This window comes from Corythoichthys intestinalis, chromosome 5, assembly GCF_030265065.1.
Source record: "Corythoichthys intestinalis isolate RoL2023-P3 chromosome 5, ASM3026506v1, whole genome shotgun sequence".
Taxonomy (NCBI): domain Eukaryota; kingdom Metazoa; phylum Chordata; class Actinopteri; order Syngnathiformes; family Syngnathidae; genus Corythoichthys; species Corythoichthys intestinalis.
The window spans coordinates 12,395,181-12,409,646 of record NC_080399.1 but is presented as its reverse complement, the minus strand read 5'-3'; the positions used below and the strand labels follow the sequence as shown (position 1 = coordinate 12,409,646).

The 14,466-nt window shown below is 36.8% G+C and overlaps 1 protein-coding gene across 3 annotated transcripts in view; it reads left to right on the top strand.

Moving 5' to 3' along the window:
* wwox (WW domain containing oxidoreductase) overlaps positions 1-14,466 on the top strand; it is a 449,092-nt gene that overhangs the window by 271,392 nt on the left and 163,234 nt on the right. Inside the window, exon 9 of one of the 3 annotated variants that reach the window (XM_057836009.1) lies at positions 9,234-14,259. The exons of the other annotated variants lie outside the window; for them this stretch is intronic. Within the exon in view, the coding sequence (XP_057691992.1) occupies positions 9,234-9,254 (21 nt within the window). The 3' untranslated portion in view covers positions 9,255-14,259. Of the gene's footprint in view, positions 1-9,233; positions 14,260-14,466 lie in introns of those variants that run through there. 3 annotated transcript variants of the gene reach the window in all.

Sequence of the window (14,466 nt, the reverse complement as noted above, 5' to 3'; positions counted from 1 at the left end):
GGAAGTAAAGGGTCACGGGGTAATGTTGCTTAGAGTGCTGCTCTTAAAGTTTTTCAAACTTTCGTGAGAATAGGCTGAGTTTCTGTGGACAAGATAGTTGCAGATATCAGGGTAGCAGATGTCAGGCAGAGACGGCGAAGACAGCGGGTCGAAAAATATCGATTTAGGCATCAAATATGGATCTGGCGAATGGATAGACTGAAGCTTTTCCACATAACGCCTTTTATGCAACACATCCAATGAGTTTTCAGCGTCTGAAAGCACCGGGGCTTCCATGAATTGCACTATAAATTGCACGACAAATTGAAACCATTGAGAATACGGATAAACAATGACGGACAATATGGCGGCCGGACACAGCGACACGTCATTGTGTGACGTTGGTGAGTGGGGTCTATAGATCTGTTTGGAAAGACTTTAGTTGCCTCGCTGTGACCAAATTGTATTCATTAGATATGTCCCAATCCGATCACATTATCGGAATTCGGGCCGATTGTGCCATTTTTCAAAGGATCGGAATCGGGTAAAAAAATTAGGGGTGTCAAACGATTAAAATTTTTAATCGAGTTAATTACAGCTTAAAATTTCATTAATCGCAATTAATCGCAATTCAAACCATCTATAAAATATGCCATATTTTTCTGTAAATGATTGTTGGAATGGAAAGATAAGACACAAGATGGATATATACATTCAACATACTGTACATAAGTACTGTATTTGTTTATTATAACAATAAATCAACAAGATGGCATTAACATTATTAACATTCTGTTAAAGCCATCCATGGATAGAAAGACTTGTAGTTCTTAAAAGATAAATGTTAGTCCAAGTTATAAAAATGTTATATTAAAACCCCTCTTAATGTTTTTGTTTTAATAAAATTTGTAAAATTTTCAATCAAAAAATAAACTAGTAAGCCACCATTGTTGATGTCAGTAATTACTTACACAATGCTCATGGGTGCTGAAGCCTATAAAATCGGTCGCACCCAAGCGCCAGCAGAGGGCGGCAAAACTCCATAAAACACAATTAACAAGTGGGCATTTCACTCTACTGTCATTTAAATCTGTCTGAGCGGGACATGTGCGTTAATTGTGTCAAATATTTTAACGTGATTAATGAAAAAGATTAATTACCGCCCGTTAACGTGATAATTTTGACAGTCCTAATTAAAACCCCTCTTAATGTTTTCGTTTTAATAAAATTTGTAAAATTTTCAATCAAAAAATAAATTGGTAGCCCGCCATTGTTGATGTCAATAATTACTTACACAATGCTCATGGGTGCTGAATCCTATAAAATCAGTCGCACCCAAGCGCCAGCAGAGGGTGACAAAACTCCAAAAAACACAATTAACAACATGACATTTCACTGTGCTGTCATTTTAATCTGTTTGAGCGGGACATGTGCGTTAATTGCGTCAAATATTTTAACGTGATTAATTTAAAAATTTAATTACCGCCAGTTAACACGATAATTTTGACAGCCCTAAAAAAAATGTATTGCTTCTTCATGCTCGTACAGCTTCTTACCGTCCCTCCTGCTAAGCAGGGCAACCAAACAGTTTTCACCAGTGAAGATGGCGTTTGGTAGCTAACTCATTATTTTTCAGCCATTTTCACTGGAGCAACCCCCTTCGCTCCCGGCCGTTTTACTGGATTTTGACTGATTTTGCAAGGCCCACAGAAAATTCTGTTCTATTGCTATATAAACATGGAACGCCCCAAAAGAAAGATTAGACTCTCTTCTTTCAGCAGGAAGAAAAAGTTAGTTCATATCTTTTTTCCATTCTTTAGAAATCAGCATTAGAAAATAGCTTAGTTTGATCAATTTTCCAATTTCTGATGAAAAAACAGAGAAATTTAGCTTTTTGTAAAAGCATACATTTCTAACATAACTTTGATTTTAAGTTTTTTTTTGCTTTTGTGACATCCCATCTGAATGTTTTCCTTCTACAAAATAACATAAACAACAAGACAAATAGAGCTTTTGATAGCAAAGTAACAATTTATTTACACATAACTAAACTATTGAACTAAGAGATGACGCTGTTGTGCAACCCGACCGTTCCGTTCCGTTACATCGGGTTACACCTGGCGTCCTGTGTGGGTGAATTCTGCGGGGGGACCTGTGTAGTGACCACTACCTCATAACAGAATTCACCTAGGGAACTTGTGTGGGGCATGTGCCTTGTGTTTTACATCATTCTCCACATTTTTCTCACGCTTCTTACGTCTTCCAACTTCCGTTTCCTGACTATTTCTCTTCATTCAATTCCTTTCATGGTCCGATATGAGTTCTAACGAAATGCGCTCTTGACCTCCACTGGCCAGTTTTATTGCTTTAAAATGGATTTTGTGCGTTGTGCTTTGGAGTGAAGTTGTATCAGAACCTAGAGATGTTGTGGGAAAAAAACATTTAAAAATAGAACGTGTTTATACGTTATTGGGAGCAAATGAATTAAAGTTAACGATGATTGACAGGTTTGTAACTTTGATCTGGCCAGAGACGCCTCGGTAGCTATACGATAAAAAGGCACAAATGTGTTAAACATCGTTAAGCTTGGTACACAGTCTGAAGTGTGCTGTGGCAACTCATTTATTGTGTAAGTGAGAGGCTGTTCTCGGCAGCGTGAGCGTCAAAAGCATAAAACAACTTTTTTTCTGTATCTGATCCGGACTCGGTATTGCAGATTCTCAAAATCAGGTAACTCGGACTCGGGTGCAAAAATATGCGATCGAGACATCCCAAGTATTCATATAATACCATTTAATCCAAGCTAAAGGGGTTTATCTGTGAATGATGAAGGGTGGTGTATGTAAAAGGTATCCAGGAAGGCATGTCTCTGTACGATTGCTGCTTTTATGAAGAAAAACAACATAAAAAAAAAACAACAACAAAACAATCGCACGTCCTGCAATGGGACTATTGCACATGCGCACATTGCAATGGCGATGTTCAAACGATATATTGTGCAGGCCGAGTTGATATTGCATATTAAAACAACAACACTCAAACATCAAGAAAACAGATCAACAACTCGCCTACTTCTTTACGCTTCGTTTTAAAAAATATATGGCGGAAAACACAGACAAGACTGAAAAAGCAGTTTCTGATCTTGCAACCCTCTTCAAAATAAACTGCTGTATTTTAAGCCAAAAGAACTGTTGTGTTTGAAAGAGCAATATGTCTATATGCTGCCATAGCAGATTCATGGCACAGTAAGCCCCCGAACTATTTTTCATTTGTCCGTTTTGCCCTCAAAACCCCTGTTTACAGATGTCGCGCAACCGCTTTTGTTTCAACCCACCCATAAAACGTAGGCAATTAATTATATTTATTATTCAAAATGTCATTTTTATCTTAGAATCATTAATTGATGTCTGATATCTCGTTTAAAAAAAGAAAATGACTTAAAAAGATTACTCACTCGCATATTTTAAACTTTTAAACAAATTACGTCACAATGAAAAAAATGGCGTCTCTAAAAAAGTCACAGATATCTACCTCATAACTATCACTTAATAGTATTTTTTTTTTGTTACTATCGCATTTTCTCTGATATGTTAGATGATAAATAATCGATCCAAACAAAGAAAAATGGAAAAACAACATTTAAAAGTGTAAATATATGAAAAAGAACATCTCGACCACTCCTTGATGTCTGCGATTTCTGCATCGCGACCCTTGTTATATTACCGTGTTTCACCCATAAAATCCCCAAAAAATGCAGCTGTGGCAATTCACAGCTGTGTCTTGACACTCAGTGATACATGCTACATGGAGTTTTTGCATCGAAACGAGTTAAGTACGCGATAATATCTAATTAAAGTCATGGCGTCTGTAATTCTGCTCTGTCTTGCTCTCACCTCCAGATAGGGTTTTGCTGTTTAAATTTTTTAAATTTTTTTTAGACATGCCCTCCTGTTCAAAATTTTTCTTCCCCCAGAAAATTGAGATTTTAAGCTTTCCAATGATGTATCACACATGCATATCGGACAATTTTGACAGTTGGCCATATTGGAGGTCTCAGAGCGGAACTTCAAGTCACCTGAGTGTTTTCCGCCATATATATTTATTTATTATTTTTTAAAACTCATTAGCTGCCATGAGGGGATGGATGTCCAATCCATTTTTACTGGGAGGGGCTGGCCCATTTGCAGAAAAAACACCGCCAAAGCATGATCGTACCACCCCCATGCTTCACAGTAGGGATGGTGTTCTTGGGATGGTACTCATCATTCTCTTTCCTCCAGAAACTGGCAATGAAACATTATCAATGATTTTTTTTTTTTTTTTTATCCGAGTTTGTTCTACATAATAAAATGTCTGAGTTAGTGCTCGTCAAAGACTGGTGATTCCAAACTTTTTGCTAGGGGTTGTATGTGTTTTGTGGTAATTTCTCAGACCCATGGTCTGGTATCGGGACATCCATTTGCTGTTCCGCATCAGTTATCAGCACTGAAGGATTTAAAATCTAAAATTGACGATAGGGAATTACATTTCATGAATTTCTTCTATTAAGTTGGAATTTTTTGAAAAAATCAGTTCATAGCTTTTCCTAAGCGTATCAACATACTGTATGTGTGTGATTGTACAGGTTCAAATAGTGACAGTTTTGACAGCTATACCTGCCAATGGCCAGATCTCACAGATAACCCTAACCATCGCCCACAAAGCCGACAAAAAGGCTCCAATTTCCCACCTCGACAGAGAAGCCAGCGCAGAGGTGGATGTGGATGTGTTAGTGCGACAACCTCTGACCATTCTCATCCATACGCTCTTCTCATTCCACCTCACTAACACATGAATGGGGGATCCAATTGATTCTTTTTCACCTTTCTGCTCCATTTTCTCCATCCGGTCTGACACAGAGAGCGGATTTTGTGCTCATCTGCCCTTCCTTGTGTACTTCATATCAGGGATAAGACTTATAGAAAAGGGAAGGTAAAAAAAAAGGGGGGGGGGGGATCTTTATCAGAAAGCGAATTAACGCTCAAAGTGCTCCATTTGGAAGGTATATCAGGCCAATCCATTAAAAGGGCCTTCAGAAAAGAGCCGGCACGGAGGACACCTTGAGAATGAACAGAAGACCTTGCTGAAACAGCACTCTTTACACACACCCGGATAGTGTGTGTGCGCGTGTTGGAGAGTGTGTGGCTACATAATCACCTGATAAATAAGCTTTGTTGCCTTAAGAAGACAGATACCAGATAAATAAGCAGTAAGTCTAATTATTCCGAGCAAAAATAAACCCAATGAGGCTCATGAGTAAAATATTACTATTGTAATGTGCAACACAATAACTGCTTCATCTTAATTACGGCAACAGGATTTGTTTTCTTTAGCAATGTATGCTGTATTGGAGCGACCAAAGCTGAAAGCTCTGGGATTTTTTTTTTTTTTTTTGTGACCTCACATAGCTCTCTTTGGTTGCCTTTGACTCATTTTTAGGGCTGCCAAACGATTAGAATTTTTAATCGAGTTAATCACAGATTAAAAATTAATTAATCGTAATTAATCGTAATTCAAACCATCTATAAAATATGCCTTTTTTCTGTGTGTGTAAATTAATGTTCGAATGGAAAGATAAGACACAAGACGGATATATACATTCAACATACTGTACATAAGTACTGTATTAGTTCATTATAACAATAAATCAACATTAACATTATTAACATTCTGTTAAAGCGATCCATGGATAGAAAGACTTAAAAGTTCTTAAAAGATAAATGTTAGTACAAGTTATAGACATTTTATATTAAAACCCCTCTTAATGTTTTCGTTTTAATAAAATTTGTAAAATTTTCAAACAAAAAAATAAACTAGTAGCTCGCCACTGTTGATGTCAATAATTACACAATGCTCATGGTGCTGAAACCCATAAAATCAGTCACACTCAAGCGCCAGCAAAGGGCGACAAAACACCTAAAAACACAAGTAACAAATGGACATGACACTGTGCTGTCATTTTAATCTGTTTGAGCGGGGCATGTGCGTTAAATGCGTCAAAATTTTTAACGTGATTAATTAAAAAAAAAAAAAAAACCGCCCGTTAACGCGATAATTTTGACAGCCCTACTCTTTTTACATTGCCCACGTTAACGTCGGCCAGTGTTGTTTAGGGTTAGAATAACGACGATAACGAAAATATTTTGTGGACGAAAATTTTTTTCGTGACTACAAGCTAAAAATGTTGCTTGGGAGACTAAAACAAAATGAAATGAATTTGGTTCTCGTCTGACGAGACGAAAATGTGACATAGTTTCTGTCATATGTTCACAATGCGTGACATTTTCAGATTGCACGTGGAGTGCGTCAGCTGACATCGTAGCAGTGTTTGGGTGGTGTCACTCATGTGAGATGTGCTGCATCTCTCCCTCACTCTCCTCACTGGAGTTTAGGATGTGTTTCAAGCTAGGCTGTGCTCCATCTTGCTTATTTGTGAACACATGGTAAGATTTTTTTTCCTTATCTTGGCTATACAATGTTGCTTTAGCCTTTAAAGGTCTGTGCTGTGTGATCATCACACACTAGATGTAACTTGTCACGTTAGCATAGCATTCACATTAGCATTAGCATCAATTTTAGCGTGGCGAGCATCCCCTTAAACACTCGGACAACTTTGTTTTAAATATAGTTCGTGGCTTCTAGTTGGGTTTAATTGAAAATAATGTACTGCTTTTCCTGCTGAGTGTGTACTATCATCACGAAGTTGGCGTTCTTGTAGACGCTAGGCTAGACGAAATATGTGAGATTTTGTCGACTTGACAAGACACATTTTGATGACTAAAATATGACTAAGACTATTGTTTTTTTGTCCAAAAGATTAAGACTAAGACAAAAAATGAAATGGGCTGCCAAAAACAAGACTGATATCGGTATATAGACTTACGAGACTGAAATTTAAGAACCAAATCAACCACCTTCCTACCAGTGTTGTTTACGTGAACAATGACGATAACGAAACTATTTCGTTAACGAACATTTTTTTTTCATAACGATAACGTCACGATAATGCGCTGAAAACGTGTCATGGGAGACTTCACCAGATCGGCCTACTTCCACTTTTGCAATATTTCTCGCATACTCCCTTCTCTCACCCACCATATCGCTTCCACTCTTGTCTGTAGTCTAGTCACTTCCCGGCTCGATTACTTTAACTCACTGCTCTTCGGTCTCCCAAATAAGTCTTCCAGAAACTGCAGTTCCTCCAAAACTCAGCAACACGCCTCATCACTCGGACCCCCAATCACACACCACATCACCCCCATCCTCAGTCAACTTCACTGGCTCCCAGTCAAACTAAGAATCAATTACAACATCCTTGTAATTACCTTTAAAGTACTCCATGGCCTGGCTCCTCCCTATGTATGCCCCCCCCTCCCGTTCATTTTGCTCCTCTTCTATCCTCCACCTTTCGGTCCTCTGTGTCTGTCTTGCCACCTTCGGTTCCAGAGCTTTTAGTGACTGTGCCCCCAGATCTGGAACTCCCTACCCCTCGATCTTCGCAATATATATCTACCCTTTCACTTTTCAAATCCAGACTCAAAACACACCTGTTTTACACTTTCTTATCCACCGTGATCCTTATTTCAGTTTTATCCTGACAATTTAAACTTTTTATTTACTCTTATCCTCCTTTTAATGTAATTTTATGACTGTTTTGTTATTCCTGTTGAGCTATTGTGCTCCCATCTTTCTTGTAAAGTGTCTTTGCGTGTCTTGAAAAGCACTTTAGAAATAAATTTTATTATTATTATTGTTATTACGAAAACATAACGAGATGGGTGCTAGTTGTCGTATGACGACACGAGAACAAGATGAAAATTTGCCATAGTTTCCATCATAAATTCACAATTCGCATTGCATGTGCAGTTAGAATGCATTTAGTAGTGTTTGGTTGCGTCACGTCATGTGACGTGCTACCCCCCCCCCCCCCCCCCCCCAAACACACACATGCTTAAGTGTGTGCCCATTCCAGGCTCCTTTTGTGACTAACTTGTAGCGTTAGCATAGCGTTCGCGTTAGCATAGCAGTTGAGTTAGCATTAGCATTTAGCGCGCTGACTCTGTGTCTTCTTAAACTCTTTGAAAACATTTGAATACAGTTTGTGGCAGGTGAGTTTAATTAATTGCAAATTAGGTTCTGTTTTCCAGCTGAGTGTGTATGATAATCATGAAAATGGTGATCTCCTTGTAGACTACAGTTATGTGCTCGTTTGTCATATTAATTAAAAATTGTTGGAAGCCTTTTATTTATTTATTTATTTATTTATTTATTCATGGACTAAAACTTTTGAAGTTTATAGACGAAAATATTTTGAGAATTGTTGACTAAACCTAGACGAAGACCAACACATATGAAATTACTTAAATATGACTAAGACTAATAAGTATTTTCGTCCAAAGGACTAAGACGAAAATTAAAATGGCTGCCAAAAACAACACTGCTTCCTACTGTTCGAACAGCTTTAATGTAATCTCATAAATTTTTACATTAGCAGCCAGTGACAGCGTTAGACATCCAATCAATTTTGATTTATCATGTTAAAGAGAATCATGAATTCCATGCTCATGATTTACTTTCGCGGCCCACACAAAATGATGTGGCGGGCAAGATCTGGCCCCCAAGCCTTGAGTTTGAAACCGGGGCTGTAGTACCTCAGAAAAAAAGAGTCTACATTGTATTTTTGGCGCGCAAAATGCGCTGGAGTGCGCAGTTAACTCTGAGCATATGTTGGCATTTGCATAATGAGAATGCATATAAATCAGCGTTTTGGTTCACATGCTTGTAAAATATAGCATAGCAGCCGTCAAACACATATGGGAGATCGTCAAAATAATGACGTAATACTACCTCACTTTCCTTATGTTCTTAAAAAAAGGCGCTGATCAGTAAAAGTACATGTTTTTTCGTGTAGGTTAAATGTCCAATTTGGGGGAATTGAAAAGATCAGTCTTTTATCAGTTTACACTAGTAACATGATTTAGGGAAGAGACTAATGAAGTTGGATGATGCGTATAGAGTTGCAAGAGGAAGGAAACACGCATCTGGCGGCATTAAAGCACAAACAACAGATTGTGGTCTTATTTATTTGTCTTCACGTTTAAAAAACAAGACTTGGCGCACGCAGTTAAAGTCCACCTGTCTGACTCACCCTCGTCTCATGCCTTGTATGTATTCTCCTATGAGGTGGTCCCTCCCCATCTGCTCTTATTTGTCAGGGGAACTCCTGTGGCCTTTGACCGCAGCATACCACCTCCCGAACCCATGTCAGGCAGCAGAGGACACGGCCTGGGAGAAGATTAATGAAAAAGAGACAGTTGTGTGAGTAGATGCTCCCAGGTCTATTACAGTAGAACCTCCAAAGTCAAACACAGTCCTTTCCATGATGTAGGTAGAATTCTAACTTGCCACATTTCACCACAAAGACTAAAAACGCATAATTATTAATAACAATTTAAGAAAAAGCCAACGCTAAGCATGCTGGATATTCCACCATCACTTCTCCCATGTAATGAGTGATTCAACAAAACAATTAAAAAATGCAATTTTCAACAAAAAGATCAAAATGTGTACCGTATTGGCCCGAATATAAGACGACCCTGATTATAAGACGACCCCCTCTTTTTCAAGACTCAAATTTGAAAAGACTTTTTGAACACCAAATTAACTTTTATACAGAACATATTTACAGTACATCTGAAACAAATGATTATAACAATATATTTGAGAGAAAAAGCATGTTATTTTGCCTCATTCAAGTCTTAATATCTGAACATTTAAATATTTAAACTAAAGTGCAATCACATTCGTAAATGAATTGCTTTTGGTTTTGAAATGTAAATAAACCAATCTATTGTGATAAAACAACAAAATTGCAATAACTGCATTACCATGAAAGTGAAGTCTAACTGTAACTGTAGTCCTAAAATCTGAAGAAGGAAAAACATTGCAATAAAATAATGCAAACTGGTTAAACTAGTAGCTGAGATCTGTCATGACAGAACATCTCTTCAATGATATCTGGGGCCATCTAGCTTCGTGAATGGGGAGAGTAGCTGAGATCTATCATAACAGAACATTGCTTCAATGATATCTGGCGTCATCTAGCGTCGTGGATGGGTATAATGTCTAGACCGCGAATATAAAACGATCCCCTCTTTTTCAATCTTATTTCAATGCAAAAAACACAGTCTTATATTCGGGCCAATACAGTAATTAGGGATGACCTGATCATATTTTTCTATATGAGTCCGTGTCCAAATCTCCTGATTTCGCATCCCAATCCGATGCTTTGTAAAAAAAAAGACGAAAAAAAGCGCCGCCAAATATATTTTTCCTCTAATTTGAGCAAAGCTAAGCTAACCGTAACATTCTAGCCATATCAAAGAGTTCTTAAAACTGTCAAGTGACTGTTGCTAATTAACTTTCACTAACTTCTTTGCAAATACGGTTGAAAATGAACCTAAGCAATGCTAGCTTGTAGTGTGATTAGGCATATATCGGTATGAGATTCTGATGGTATGATAAAATTCAGCAAAAATATCACAGTTTCACGGTATCACAGTATTGCAAATAGAGCTCTAAAATGTGTTACTTTGAGATATCTGGGTATCAAAAAAAATAAATAAATAAATAAATAAACATTTTTTCCATTGAACAGGATTTTTAGTTTTCAAAACCTATTAGCAAATTGGAAAATAAGTATAATGTTAAGTTAAAAATAAAAAAATATAAAAAATAACTGAATTATTCTAAATAAAATTAAAATAAATACTGTCCTTTAAGTGACAGTATTACCGTAGTAATAGTAGCAGTAACATTACCACTATCAGAACAAAAATAATTGAAATATTTCTGATAAAAAGCACGTGTGTATGACTCGTATCATGTTTACATTATGCACACACTCTCCTCGTCAACACAGACAGTTGTCAGAGAGAAAAAAACACCACGTTTTACCACCCACTCAACAACACCACATCATCATCACACAACACATCACCACACACTAAACAAGCTCTGGTAGCTGGTGGCAAACGTTCATGAGAATGTTTACTAACATTTAGTTTTGTATAAATGTGAAATTATATTGGAGGTTTTGCCTCAATGGCAGCCACCGCCGTCTTTAACTTTTCTGTAGCCGAAGTATTACCATACCAGCGATTTTGTTATCTGGGATGGAGGGAAAAATTTCAGGAGTTTCACCTCCTCCAGCCATCATGTAGCACAGCTGACTTACTGACACTGGGCAACAAAGGGTGGAGGAGGGTTGAGCCTTGCAGCTTCAAGCGAGGGATTTCTCCCTGCATTTTTGGGACATAAAAATAGCTAATAGGGACAGAAGGACGGAATGTTTTTGCGGTTTTGAAACTGTGACACCGTTACATTAAAAAATATATATATATATAATAATAATAATTAAAATAAGGGCAAGGCAATGACACGCGGACTGTATAAACACTGCGATGTTATGTAAGGGGACGCAAAATACTGTCCCACTGACCGCAAATGGCCCGCGGGTTGCTGATTTGTTCTGATTTATTCTTGTAGATATCTTTACGTTTGTGCAAAAATATATATGCTACTGGGCCACTTCTCTTTACAGTAGAGATATCCGTGATCCGATCACGTGATCCAAAATCTGGCTTGATCAGGTCATCTTCAGGCAATTTGAATCGGTGTGGGGGGAAAAAATCAAGTTTTTAAAATGTTTTTTTTTTTATTATTATTTTTTTTTTTATTTATTTTATTTTTATTTTAGGAGCTACAAAGTAACAAAAAAAAAAAAAAAAGTAAACGCTGCCTGTAGGAGAATGTTATGCTAGCTGGCACGAGAAGCTAATGGTAAGATAGCATAGATAAAATCTCGAAATATGGAAATATTTTTTAATTGGATGTACTCCACCCCTTAATACATTTAACAGTATTGGATCGGTATCGGTAGAGCCTCAAAATCAGGTTACTCGGGCGCAAAAATATGTGATCGGGAAAACCCTAAATATCATTACCGTAATTTCCCGAATATAACGCGCACTTTTTTTCCCCCAAAATCAACTTGTAAACTCATGGTGCGCATTATAAACGGGTACATGGATGGAGACAGAAATATATATGTATTACATATATATATAAACCGATTTTTTTTCATTGACACGGCCACGTTGTGTTGAAGAAACGTATGCGGCGACCCGTTGCCGACCATTACGGTACGTGACGTCACCATTTTGTTTCGGTAATACTTCACACTAATCGGCCGAATGATTTCGTCTGTGTTAAATTCTGCTTTTTTCACTCTTCATAAAGCACAGAATTTAGTTTCTTGAACTCATTTGAGTCGACGTTTATTGCAGCTCCACAATTCGGAGGATAACAAGTGTAAGGACACACACTTCCTGTGTCCGTCAACTATATCGGTCCCTCGGGAAACTCAAACCCAAATAACAATAGTTCAGTAGTTTTACCGTATCAATCCATGGAAGAAACATTTATTCACCATGAGGAAACGAGCAAGTTATACAGCAGTTTTTAAAAGAAAAGTCACATCCGTTTTGTTTTCTCCTAGATTCTGGTAAGTTGGAGAAGTTGTCAAATCATATTATCACCGTAAATATTGTCAGTTTACGGTAATGTTTTGAACTACCAATGTGCTATGCTTGTGCTGTGTTTCACCAGTCAGTAAAATGACATCTCTGTATCTGTACACGAGCTCTGTTTTCTTGTATTCTTCTATTTATTGGTGCTAAAATTAGGGTGCGCGTTATAAACGGGTACAATAATTTCCCCCAAATTTTACAAGTAAATTTGGGGTGCGCATTATACACGGGTGCGCCTTATATTCGTGAAATTACGGTAAATACAAGTATGTTACAGCACTACTTGATACATTTCACATTTATGTCAGGTCTGTTTAACTTATAAGCTGCCAATGACTTCGCTAGATGTCCAAATCTAGGGCTGCAGCTATTGATTACTTGGGTAATCGATTAATCTATTGTTTACTTAGTTCGAATAATCGAGTAATTGGATTATGAACATCTAATGCGTAGCAGAATAAATTTCAGGAATTGTTAAACAAAGAAACAAGTGTTTATGCCAACAATAACATTTATTTTGGCTTCAAAGATTGCACTTTCAAAAGAGCATTAAATGCAAATACAAAATAAAATTTTCTTCAAACAATGCAGAATTAAACTTTCGTTTGAGCAATAAATGCATTTAAAGCTAAATTAAGATACCTTAGCTTAGCCTCAAACGCTATTAAAAAAAAAAAAAAAAAAAAATGGGGATCTAAGTGTAACAAAAGAACAATTGGCTAACTTTCATAGCAAAAGTCCACTAGCTTAAATAAAGAGGTGGGTAGAGTAGCCAAAAATTGTACTCAAGTAAGAGTAGTGTTACTTCAAAATAATATTAGTCAATTACAAGTAGAAGTAGTCATCCAAAAATGTACTCAAGTACAAGTAAAATAGTATCCAGTGAATACAATACTCAGGTAATGAAGTAATGAGGAACACTGTGAGTAACTGCTTTTTTTTTTTTTTAACAATTGTATTTTTTTTCTCACAGCACAAACTTATCTGTATGAACTGCTGTTATAATGACACAGTACAATCACCCATTACAGAAATAGAAAAAAATAAAAGTCATTGAAATCCGGCGAGATTAAAAAAAAAAAAAAAAAAAAGACAAATGAAGCATTATTCGTCCAAATAGCATGCCCTCTGGTGGAGAAAATAGTTCCTAGTTTGAATAGTAAATAGTTCCTTCATAGTTACTATTATGAAATTAAAAGGATCATATCTCCAGCTATCCGTGGTCAATCGGTGCCAAATAAAAATTGGGAGAAAGGTTAAAATCCTTGCTTTCGAGGCATATTGAGGGCAGCGCTCTATGTCAAATAATTAATTTTTTTACGGTGCTTTAAAGACGCCACGTGATTGAACAGGCTAGTGTGATCATAGAACGGCAAGCTTGCATCAGATTGGTGTAATGGACGCCTCATTGTTGAAATTGGTAGAGCTAATCTGGCAAAAAAATAAAAATAAAATCTAATACGTAGAATAAAGAGGAAAAACGTAATGACCCTGTGTAGCCCAAAGTAACGGTGTAAGAGTAGCATTTTTTCTTCACAAATCTACTCAAATAAAAGTAAAAAATATGGCTTAGAAGTACATTTTTCTCAAAAGGTTACTCAAGTAAATGTAACGGATTACATGTAATGCATTACTACCCACCTCTGCTAATATGCTATAAAATGATCTTTTTTTTTTTTTTTTTTTTTTTTTTTTTTTTTAAATACAAAGCTCCTAACAAAACAGTCACATGTTACCATAAAAATGCTAAAATATACTTCTAAATTAAATAATGAAGGCATAAACAAACATATTGGCTCAAACGAAAACATACCTTAAGTTGGTCTTAACAGGGAGCCATGTTGGACGAGTTATGGCA